The sequence below is a fragment of the Lissotriton vulgaris genome, chromosome 6 (assembly GCF_964263255.1).
Source record: "Lissotriton vulgaris chromosome 6, aLisVul1.2, whole genome shotgun sequence".
In the NCBI taxonomy this organism is placed as follows: domain Eukaryota; kingdom Metazoa; phylum Chordata; class Amphibia; order Caudata; family Salamandridae; genus Lissotriton; species Lissotriton vulgaris.
Genome location: NC_141694.1, coordinates 1,452,370,440 through 1,452,382,916, shown reverse-complemented (window position 1 = coordinate 1,452,382,916; position 12,477 = coordinate 1,452,370,440). Strand labels below are relative to the sequence as shown.

Genomic DNA, 12,477 nt, shown 5'->3' with positions numbered 1-12,477 from the left:
GCTTGGACCCCCCATGCACCGTGAGGGCTGCGGGGGCCTGTGTTACACCACTGTATAAGACCTGATTTACAAAACGTCTCGAATAAAAGTTAATAATGAGTTCACATATGACCTCTACTGACTTTTAGCAAATGTATACTTTTCATGAAACTTATAAAGAATTTCAAGAGCACTCCTGTGAATCTGCATCTCTCACATGTAAAATTATTTCCATGTGTTTAAATGTGCATGGAAATGGCCAGAAGGTTCCTCCGCTAAGGTGGAGAAACGTCGCCCCACTGCTTTAAAACAGTGCAAAGTAAAAAATAAAATGATAATAACGGAACGTCTGTTATTATCATTTTATTTTTACTGTTGCAGTTGCACTGCAGTGCAGCCCCGTTGATAGGGCAGGACAGGGCAGGGTGGGGCTGGCCTCCTCGGATATCGAGGCTGGAGGAAGAGTGGTGGCTGCACCTAAAGTAGTATGAGGCTTTGGCCAGCCATCTCAGCTTTAGTGGAGAACATGGCAAGCCTCCAAGCCCCTGTCCTGTCTGACCGCCGAACCACGGCGCTCAGACCAATCACAACGTTGCTTAAGGCAGCTTTGTGATTGGTCAGAGGATTCTGGGAGTCTGGCTGCTTCCTGCTGGAGGAGAAACAGCGATGGCGACCTCCAGATAAGTTTGCTTTTCTTTATTCTTTTTTCCAATTACCCCCATCCCCGCCCACTATTCCCTATCAGCTGCCAAAATGGCACTCAAAAGTGCACTTGTGTTTTCTAATGTTTTCGTTTTTGTTTCTCTGTGGGGTTTCCCTGTGCAGAAACCCATTGCCCTACACTCCTGTCATTTTTGTGGTTGATGATTGTTCCCCAGTCCTGCCCTAACCATAGATTTAATCTCCTCTATGACTGCAGTACATTTGAACCATATTCAGAATCTATCTGCAAATGTTTATATATATACCCACAAACTCACAAGTGTGTGAGTATTCACCAAATTTCACATGTGGAGCTATCCTATGAGCAGATTGCCCATAAGGAAAATCCCCCATACTGGCACAGCTTTAGTCTGAGCCAATCACATTTACAAGAGTAAGCTCCAAAGGATCTGGTGAGATTTTAATCGGGAATGCTGTTATTTGTACACAGTTGTGCCGCTTTGATACAAATTCTAGCGTTCTGGATCAGGCTCTAGATATTTGCGCCACTGGTAGCGGAGGACTAGAGCGTTAACCTCTTGTATGAGTATTAATGTGGTAATGATTTCCGGTTTCCAAAATGAAAAAACAATATGAGGGTGTGAGCTTCTTGTTTATTTAGTGGTAAAACTATGGGCCTTGACGTAGCTGAAAATAAATTGTAATGTAAATATTTAGCGAACTATGGTGTGGGTGGAAAACTAGCCAATATAGAAGTGAATAAAAGTTAGTTAATGTGGCATGCGTAGAAAGATCCAGTTTGGGTAAAAGTCCAAAATTAGTCATTTGTCAGAGAAGCCCAGGAAAATAAAGGTATAGTGGAGAGAGTAGGAGCAAAGGTCACGGAACCGCTCAATAATAGCGATTGTTAGGTCGAAGAGTCAAACAGGGTAATGGACAATTATCATAGGCGACCGTCAAGATGGCGCAGCAGTATAGTTCCCGAAAGGAACCTATTGAAAAGGCAAATGTGAGCCACAACACGTGTCAAAGTAGTGCAGGAGATGATAAAAAAGAGCCATTCGGCAAAGGAGAGACGAGGAAAGCAATATTCGTGGTACCAGAAGGCAGGTAAAATGTAAGGTAACGTATACTGCTAATAATTCATTATGCAAAATTGTTTGTGGGGAATTTTAGCTATCCTTAAACAATTTAGATATCCTGTAATCCCATGAAAAGATGAAGGGTATGAAAAAAACGTTCACACAGTAAGAACAATATTAATTCCTTACATCCGAGGAATGTAATGGTGTCGCAGTACAATCATGCTTGGAAATGTAAAAACTAAAGCGCATGTGATGTCCTAGAAGCATAAATAATATCATAGCCTTGATGGGCGGGCAATAGGGTTACAGTGCCACAAGTCCAAAGGTTCAAAAGCAGGATAAGTTGGTAATGTCATAGTTTGAGTGGGTGGGCAATAGGGTTATAGTGCCAGTGATCCAGAGGTTAAGAAGCAGATTTAGTTGGTTAATCTGAAAGCATGAGGTGAAAGCACAAGCATAATGCATGCAAGCAAATCTTGTTCTAGATTGTAATGTAGAGGTATATCACTTATGCATGCAAGCAGGTCCAGATTCTTTGGTAATGCCATGTATTTAAGTGGCCAGGCAATATAGTTACAGTGCCACAGTTCAAAAAAGGTTAAAAAGCAAGCTTAGATGTTTAATCTAAAAGCATAAAATCAGAGTACAGAACTAATGCGCGCAAGCAAGTCTGATTTTGGACTGTGTAGTACGGTATAAAACCTATGTATGAAAATAGATCCAGATTCAGTCTGAGAGTTTCAAAGATAGAGAAAAGGATTACAAACGGAAAGAACATTACAAAAAATAATGCATTTCCTTGTTAGCATTGAGACCTAGTATTGAGGTACGTAGAGTGCATATCCACCTGGCTTCTAGCTGTCTAGGTGCTTGTTCTCTATCACCCCCTCTAGTGTTGCTTTGAGCAACGTCTATGCCATGGAAGCGGAACTTGGTTCTATCTACTCCACTTTTACACTTGTGAGAAACAAGTGCATTTGCTGAGTCTCCATTGACTACTTGTTAGAATTGGCATCTTTTGGTGTGCTTCCCCTGAGTTTTTGCTTTCTGCCCTCCCGGTTTTGACTCTGTTTTTGCTGGTATAACGTTTCTGTGCGCTTTTTGCACTGCTGATCAGTGGTAACGCACTGGTGCTCCTGTGGTAAATTGTGTTATGATTGGATGTGCGACTTACTTGTCAGCCCCCAGTAATGGGCACTGTGAGTGCCGGGGCTTTGTGAGTCTACCGCTGCTCGTGGGCCTGCAGCACAGATTGTGCCACCCATGTACATAGGCAGGAAAAGGTATAAGTTAATGAAGTTTGGTATGCCTGAACTCAGTGTCTAAAGACGCAGCCTTTAGCAAGGGTGCCCTTTTCATTCTGAGTTCATAAAGACCACTTTTAGAAAGTGGGTATTATTTTGCTCGGTCATCCCGTGTGCCTCTGCTGGAATGTGGATTGCCTGTCTGGTTTTTGAGACGACAGATGACTGGCGAGCAGGGTGGTTCCTGATAGGTAGGTCAGGAAAGGGCTAAAACAGACCTGGGGTACGATGGGGGAAGAGGGAGGGAATCGCCTTGCACCTCAAAGGGCCTGGTCTGCCTCTGACAAAGCCGTCTCTACCTCCTGCCAAGAATTCATGCCAGAGACGGTCCAACTGGTTCTGGCCGGACACAGACACCCTCTGCCTGAAATATCAAAGGATTTTGTGATACAAATGCTGGGTCCCAAACCACTGAATTTTAGAACTCATCTGGAACGAGAAGACTGCCAAGAAGAAGCACTGGAAAAGCTGCGAAAGGAACGACTGCTTTGCTGGGTGCTTTGCTGGGCTGACCTGCAGTGGCTGCTTCTGTCTTGGGCAGTGAAAGGCCTGGACTGGCCTTTTCTGCAACCGAATTGGTGAGACTCCCTAAGGGTTTGAGGTAGAGCTTTACCCCTGTTCACCAAGTCTCAGGAACAGCAAAGACTTCAGGTTCTTCGACCCGCAGCACTGGGGACTGTGTTTTTTGTGCTGCAACCCAAAGAACCCCCCTCGATGATGTCTACAACGACCCTGCCGAACCTTTGTCCTGAAGGCACCGCAGAGGGCACCGCTGCTGTCAGGATCCTATTGCCGGTAAAGCACTATCTGCCCTCCTGATGTGAAACCGGCGATGGAGTAACCACATCGGAACTAGTTACCGGCGTGCAACACGAGTCACGTTTTGCGTGACTCAGAAGTGACGCTGGAGACCAGGATAAAGCCGCCAGAAACCAGATCGCGCTGCCGATTATTCGACCTGGATCACGGAAGTTGGACTTCTCTGTCTACTTGCTTCGTTGGGCGGTAAGAGTGCGCTAGGCATAATCCTTCCGAACCGCCATTTCCTCAGAATACGGTGACGGGTTCACTGTTTCCCTTAGACTCCTCTGTTGGACGCGACGCGCTGTGTCGCGGTCTCTTGTAGAGGAGTTTAGGTGCCTATTGAGGCACTTGGGCTGCACTCTCCCTGTTGGAGAAACCATAGGACGAACCCTGTTTCATGCAGGGAGACGCACAGCGCCCGCGATTTCTTCCGGCTTTGGTGGCTATTACTGCTGGATAATCAGATATGATACTTTGTGTCAGTTGATACTGTGGGGGTTACACAACACGGTACTCGGGTCACAACCGGGCTGTGTAGATCGGTATACCGCCCATATAGAAACTGCATTCTGTGCTTAGAAAGTTACTAGGGGGCAGTGTGAACAATAACATTTCCTCGCTTTTCCTGGACCAGGATTAATCATTACTTGTTCCAGAGTTTATAGAAAGACTTCTTGCACAGTACTTTTTGGTTGTTATTCTTTTTATTTTCATCGCAGGAGAGGGGACGCTTAGAGGGGGAAAACAGAAGGCATAACCAGACAAAGCACGGTTTACAGGATAAGTATCCCTGGTAGGTGTTTCTAGAAAACACATGGGGGTTTAGTGAAGATTAAAATAGGGGCAACAAGAAATACTCTAATGTATTCTTTCTTGTTTTGTGTTTCTCGAAAGAGCTTTGTTCTGACTGTGCCACCACCCTCTGCTCTCTTCTGATGTTTTTTGCTTCACCTTTATTTGTTTCAGGTAGGAGTTGTAGTATTAAGGAGTAATAGGTGTAAATAAATGTCACTGTCAATAGTGGAGAATTAATAGCAGAATTCTCATGGTGTTTTCTTGTGTTCTTCTCAGATCTCCCTCCCCGCAGTTCCTACCCTTTCCTTCCCCGGCTCAATTGCCCCAACAGTCTGTGTGTATATACATATTCCAGACTTGGGTCGATTCAGAGGTGGGCCCCCTTTGAGCATCAGCACAACTCCGAGGATTCGGAATTGAGGAGTCTGACAGCTGCAACGCTGCACTGCGAACCTGGTCTCACCGACGAAGCCTGCTGACGCCATCACTGAGCCGCTGCTCGCACCCTGACCTGTTGGCACAGCACTCCGCACCGCCTGAGCCGCTGCTCACACCGCGACCTGTGGGCACTGCACTCTGCACCGCCTCGCTACACGACGACGCCGTGGCCTTCCTGACCCCACCACTTGTGAGCAAGAAAAAGGTCACTGACGGGAGGGCAGAAAACAAAAACTCAGGGGAACCACACCAAAAGATGCCAAGTCTAACAAGTAGTCAATGGAGACTCAGCAAATGCACTTGTTTCTCACAAGTGTAAAAGTGGAGTAGATAGAACCAAGTTCCGCTTCCATGGCAAAGACGTTGCTGAATGCAACACTAGAGGGGGCGATAGAGAACAAGCACTTAGATAGCTAGAAGCCAGGTGGATATGAACTCTACGTACCTCAACACTAGATCTAAATGCTGACAAGGAAATGCATTAATTGTTGTAATGTTCTTTCCGTTTTTAATCATTTTCTCTGTGTGAAACTCTCCGATCGAATCTCGATCTATCTGCATCTATAAGTTTTATACCTTACTACACAGTCCAAAAACAGACATGGGTGTGCGCATTAGTTCTGTACTCTCATTTTATGCTTTTAGATTAACCATCTAAACTTGCTTTTTAACCTTTTTTGAACTGTGGCACTGTAACTGTATTGCCCGTCTACTTCAAAACATGGCATTACCAATGAATCTGGACCTGTTTGCATGCATAAGTGATAGACCTCTACATTACAATCAAGAATAAGATTTGCTTGCATACATTTGCTTGTGCTTTCACCTCATGCTTTCAGATTAACCAACTAAATCTGCTTTTTAACTTCTGGATCGGTGGCACTGTAACCACCCACTCAAATTATTACATTACCAACTTAACCTGCTTTGGAAGCTTTGGACTAGTGGCACTGTAACCCTATTAGCCACCCATCAAGGCTATGATATTATTTATGCTTCTAGGACATCACATTCGCTTTAGTTCTACATTGCCAACCATGATTGTGCTGCGGAACCATTACATTTCTTGATGTAAAGAATTAATATTGTTTTTACCATCTAAACGTTTTTTCCGTACCCTTCATCTTTTCATGGGATTACAGGATATCTGAATTGTTTATGGATAGCTACAATTCACCACAAACAATTTTGCATAATGAATTATTACCAGCGTACGTTACGTTACATTGTACATGCCTTCTGGTACCACGAATATTGCTTTCCTCTTCTCTACTTTGCCAAATGGCTCTTTTTTATCCTCTTCTGCATTACTTTGACACTTCTTGTGGCTCACATTAGCCTTTTCAAAAGGTTCATTTCGGGAACTATAAAGCCATGTCATCTTGAAGGCCGCCTATGATAATTGTCCATCACCCTGTTTCACTCTTCTTCCTAACAATCGCCAATATTGAGCGGTTCCGTGACCTTTGCTCCTACTCTCTCCAGTGTACCTGGGCTTCTCCGACAAATGACTAATTTTGGACTTTTACCCAAACTGGATCTTTCTACTCATGCCACATTAACTGACTTTTATTCACTTCTATATTGGCTAGTTTTCCACCCACACCATAGTTCGCTAAATATTTACCTTACAATTTTTTTCCAGCTGCGTCAAGGCCTGCAGTTTTACCACTAGATAAACCGTAAGCTCACACCATCACATAGTTTTTTTATTTTGGAAAGTGGAAATCATTACCACATTGATACTCATACAAGAGGTTAATGCTCTAGTCCTCCGTTACCTGGAAGTCTAATGCACGTAATGTACACTATATGGCGGGACGCAACGATTGAACTACAGATCGATGGACGTCTCGCCTCGTTGCACACACCAGCCGGACACAGGTCGGGACTCGCTACACTGCGGCTTACAGAAGTGAGTTATGGGGCTGATCGGGGATATTTCTCAACGCTGCATAGCGTTACTTTGCCTAAATATGCTTTTTTACCTTTTCATGCTACATTGCACATTTATTCACTCACCCGCATTTGCGGGTCTTGGTGTTCGGCCAATACTTAGGGGCCTCATCATTGAGGATTCCGACACCTTGACAAATTGCTGTCACTGCTCGTAACTTCATGCATGTGCCTGATACACTTGCACTAGCTTGTACGGCGCAGCATTCTAGCCCATTACTTTTAGACACATTAGATTTTATGGAACAATATCATTTTTTGACTTGTTTTTAAAAACTTAGCAGCAGATCCACTAAGCAGGAGTTGCCTGATGCATGCCGAAGCAATAAACATGCACTCATTTAGTATGTTACTTTAACAAACCTAGTTCTTATAGAGCACCACAGCTTACTCCTTCTCACCCTTCCCACAGATCACCTCAAGAACCTTGGAGGCCCTTTGGCCTTTGACCTTACAACCTAGCCTGGGATCTCTTTAATAAGGAAACACAGGCGGTTCATTTAGGCCTGAGGTATGTCTCATCCTATTACATAGCTACTGGTCTTCTTGCACCTATTCACATATTAGTGGGTTTTTAGTTTTTACTTACACCAGCCTTACTCCCACATAGGTTGTGTTATGTTCATAGACGTCCTTAATTTCAGACGTCCCACGCTGACTATGCTCTATCGGACTTTACTTCCTTAGATAAAGTACTTTGCATTAAACTTTTTGGTAAGCTGGCCAACCACGAGATTTCTTCAACTTTAGCACGTACTGGCACTTGGGTTTTGACCAAACTATGGGACCACACCACAGCTCTTTGGATCCGCTAGCTTGGATACTTATTTTTCTTCCTCCACTCTTCACTCTTACTACCCTTCTCACTCTCAATCACAACACCGTTATTTCCTTCGCGGTCCTTCTTATCTTGGACTGACTGTCCAATCCCAATTTTTCTTCTCTTTTCCTTCACTTCTTCTCTTTCTCCTGCTTTCATAATAAATTAACAGACAATTTGCTTGTGCACCACAGATGTTTAAAATATGATTATATTGTATGCCATGACAGCCCTGAAGAAGCCCATGTTGGTGCGAAACGCATTGACTGTCTCAAAAGATGCACACCAAGCGTGTTTGAAATAAAAGACATACAAAGACATCAATAAACGACTACTGATTATTTATCAATTTGTACACCTTGCATCGTGTTACTTGCTACTCGTGTCTATTGCTCCTCATATTTCTTCTGTTGGCGCTTGTGAACATGTCTGCGGCCTCCTACGCAGTTCTCTTGACCTTGGAACAAGATCTTCTATTGGTTTAGTTCTTCAGTTCTCAACAAAAACAGGGCTTTGATTTAAGCAGCAGGTTCTTGTAACCAATATGTTTGTTTTTTATATCCAGTTGTGATTCACACATTACTACTTAAGTTCAGGCGGTCTATTTCTGAAATGTTTTTTTTTCTCGAAAGTAACAGTTTGGCTTCTTGTTTGCAGCGATCCCAAGCACGTGTTCTCAGCTCCATATATCGACATATTGACCAGGAGGTCAAAGGTGGACCCTTTTGACGAGTCTCTACTTGGAGAGAATTGGAGATGCCCAGAGTACGAGCTTGACAGGAAAATGGCTGGCTCAGCCGTCCACTGCTGCTACGCCTATCGAGGTAGTATGACTGATTAGTCAGTGTTTTATTTGCACCTCCTTTTCAAATGTTCTGTAATCAGTAACTAGAACTAATAAAAAAGAAGTCAGGACGTTTAGGGAAGTAAGATAGTGGAATCCCTTGCCATGGTGTGCAAATAATATTTCATTTACTACGAGGTGAGATTGTGGTAAAGCAATGTGACACGTTTTGTGTGTGTAGAGACTGTTCACCAGTATTAATTAGAGTTTGGCGGGGTACTCAACCGCAAACTGTAGGCTACTTACCCACTTATGAGTCAGCCGGATCACCATATTTCTGCCAGAATTGTCATTGCCTGACTGACCATCGGATATTGGGCCGTCGATCAGATGTCGGACCATAATATCATTTTTTTCCCTTTTCAGGACTGCTATTGGAAAATATAACACCAACATTGGCAAAGTCACTATGGCTTTGTTTTAATATAAGTTAGAGAATCTATTCCCATTGCCAATACTTGTATGTGATAGTCAAAATATATTAAACAAACATTGGCAAAGCCAATAGATCTCACCTTGGACACCTGTTGGCTCTGCCAATGTAATTTCTTCATGTTGACCAGCATCAAAACAGTGGCTGTACAGCATGAAGGAAAGATAATGAAAGCAATAATATCTTAATAAGCACAATAACGCAGCCACTCGGTCGTGTCATTGTGTAGGTGCGTACATGCGTTAAACATGAACTCTTACAATTAGTTTTACTCACTGCATTTCTTTTAAAGACTCACCCTTACCTGTTTGTAGTACTCACTGCACTGCCTGCTTTTACAGAGTTATTTAGGATGTAGACTTTGGGGAGGTGGCGTAGGAATGTATTACATGCACTCTGGATTCTCGGTAGGTGAGTCTCTGGAGCCGGATCCTGGAGTAATTCTACTGCCTGCAAATCAACAAACCCAATATGCACCATGCTTCGCGGTGACATCAGCATCCAGAAAAACGTACTCCACCTCAGATATTTTGGATAAGGATTTTTTGGGGGGTGGGCCTTCATGTGAAGATTACTTATTGGTAGTTCCCTTAGGAGAACACATTTGCAGATTTAACAGGATTGCTCTGCTTTGTAATGACTGGGCAGCTGCTAGGTTTCTTAATTTATGGAGGGCCAAAAAACAGTTTAAGGGCTGCTATCACATCCTGCATAAAGTGCATATTTTTGGTGATTTGCAGCTCCAAGCATCCAGTGTTCTATATTAAAAAATTATGAAGATTGCGCTGCTGATATAATACCGACAGCTTGAATTTTTTTTAAGTTATTGTCCCCATTGAAAATGGTTCTGCGGACTCCTGTGCATAGCTCAGTGGGCAGTCACCAGAGCACAGAATCGGATTTGAGCCGGACTGACTACTCCAATAATCCTTCTAACAGATGAAGAAAGGGATACCTCAGCCAATTGAAAATACCCATAACTTGGTGTGCCATACTGTGATTGCTTCTAAAAATAAAAAACAATTCTAATTACGTGTAAGTTCGGTTTCACTTTTGAAGATTTTACCAGAAAAAACCTTTGCACTGAAAACTCATTCCAGCCAGTGCATAGCAATTGGTATTGCCATATTTGTAGAAAATGAACCCTAAATACATTCAACAAAGTAAAAATATCAGCATAGTCATGCATGTTTAAAGGAGAAAGCGTTTTCAGCCCCCTCACTCAAAAACTAGCTAAGCCCAGCAGCCCAAAAACCACCCATGTGTAAAACAGCGGGCGGCTTTGGACACAGGAGTGCTCGAGTCATTTTCTGTGACATAAGACTATCTTCGCTTCTGTAGCACAAGCACCGTCTGAACTGTTTTATTTAGTACGAGTTTCATGAACATTGACAAGGTGGCAGCACTCTAAAACTGTAGTTTGCTGTAGAAGCAAAAAAAAAAACAAAAACAAAAAAGCTCTATGGAGGGGGCAGCAGGCAGCATGAGTGGGAGAGGGAAGGAATTGTACCTGAAGCACGTGGGCAGCAGCGCCAGCCGCTGATTACGTTGAATCAATCTGTGCTTGGTCTCTGCTCCACTGAAAGGATTGGAAGTAACTTTTGACCAGCACTGGCCAATTAAGGAGGCTGCAAAGAAGAGGGACACAGCAGCCAACAAATGGTTTATCAATGGGCAGGCTCCAACCCCTATTTGTAAACGATAGTGCCTCGCAAGTGAGACGCGTGCACTAGCGCATGCTCTCACTGGCTCGATCCTAAAAATTAAACTGGCTGGTGGAGCGTAGCATGCAGACAGCGGACATCTTGGATGATGCGTCATGACAAGTCCACACATGAACAGCCAGTTTGAGATGAATGCCTCATGAGGTCTGAACACAGATCAGTCCAAAGCATCAAAACAGTTCCAACTAAATCCTTATTTATCACTAAATTCCAAACCTTCCATAGAAAATATATTCACAGAACATGTAAAGCGATCTGATACCATCGGGTCTAGCTAGCGCTATATATAACTTTAAAATAAATCGGAATTCACGTAGCATGGTGTTTAACAACAAACCCTTAGCCTAGAAGCAAGCTGTAGACGCTTGTGACCTGATAAACAAATCGATCATCATGTAATAGCACTTACTAAAACAATGTTTGGTGATAACTTGATCACCATCATTGTTCTCAGAAATAGATGCCTAGAGGTGGGAAGTGCTGAGCTGGCACATATTATAGAGAAGACCGCTTAAAAACCTTCCCAGTGTCTTGTGCTCAGCCTTCTAAGTGCATGGTCACTTGCTGCAGCATTGAACTCAAAAAATGTATTTGTTATAGCATTGATTTATCTTTCCGCAAAATGCAGGTCCATGTCCCTAGATAAACTCTTCTAAGTGACTCTCCACCTGAAGACCATAGCAACAAAGTCATTATCATAGGCAACATTTGGCTGGGCCCCCGGAGAGCACCCTCAGAGTGGACAGCCTTGCATGCCCTTCAATTGGGGCATTCTCCAACAATATTGGAAAAATATTCTCATTAAAGTCTGTAATCTAGAATCATGAATTAAGAAATGATGTATTATTTATTGTGTGTACTTTTACGGAGAAAAGCTGAATAAAGTTATTAACTGACCGGTTCTGATTCAGACCCAGAGTAAGAAGCACTTTATGTCCCTTTAGACACAGATAAGATGAGTAAAGTATGTTTTACAAATGTGGTAAATCAATGACAGAGGCCGTTCCCACCCCACTGCTTTTCTGCAGTGAAAAATAAAATGATAATAAAGGTTAATATCATTTTATTATTTCTCGCTCACTTCCTGCAGCTGAGCCAAGGGTGGAGGTGTCCATTCTGACATGACACAGTGTTGCAGGGATTCTGCTGATGCACAGAACTATGCACAGGAAACCAGGACCTCAGTGAATTGTGGTGTACCACAAACTCACTGTAACAGGGTGAGGCTGAGTGGATCCGAGGAGTGGTGGATACCCGGAAATGACCCCGTAATCCCTCCTTCCTTACAGACGGACACATGGGGCACAGGTCAGGACGGGCTCGACGAGGAAGAACACGGCGCCTTTAACTGGGCGTACACGGAGGAGGAAGACACTCCCTCTGTACACGTCAGCGATACAGGATTGGTTAAATCTCAGGAAGTGCTGTACATGGCGTGTGACATCACCCCGGAGGAGAAGGCGAGGAGCGGTGTTGGAGAACGGGCGAGCGGAATTTGCAGCAGCGAAGGAGTACGAGGAAAAACTGAAGAACATCCCGGAGGAGAAGGTGAAGAAGAATTCCACGGAGAGCCAGGAGGCCAACGACCCCGTGAGCCGCCGTGCCACTCTCCCGGGGGAGGAGCGTGGCTAG

The 12,477-nt window shown here is 43.7% G+C and overlaps 1 protein-coding gene across 1 annotated transcript in view; it reads left to right on the top strand.

Moving 5' to 3' along the window:
• The window catches only part of LOC147708987 (uncharacterized), a 540,404-nt gene that overhangs the window by 156,828 nt on the left and 371,099 nt on the right, over positions 1-12,477 (top strand). The window contains exon 5 of the mRNA XM_086927584.1: positions 8,502-8,668. Coding sequence (XP_086783710.1) covers positions 8,502-8,668 — 167 coding nt within the window. The remainder of the gene's footprint in view (positions 1-8,501; positions 8,669-12,477) is intronic.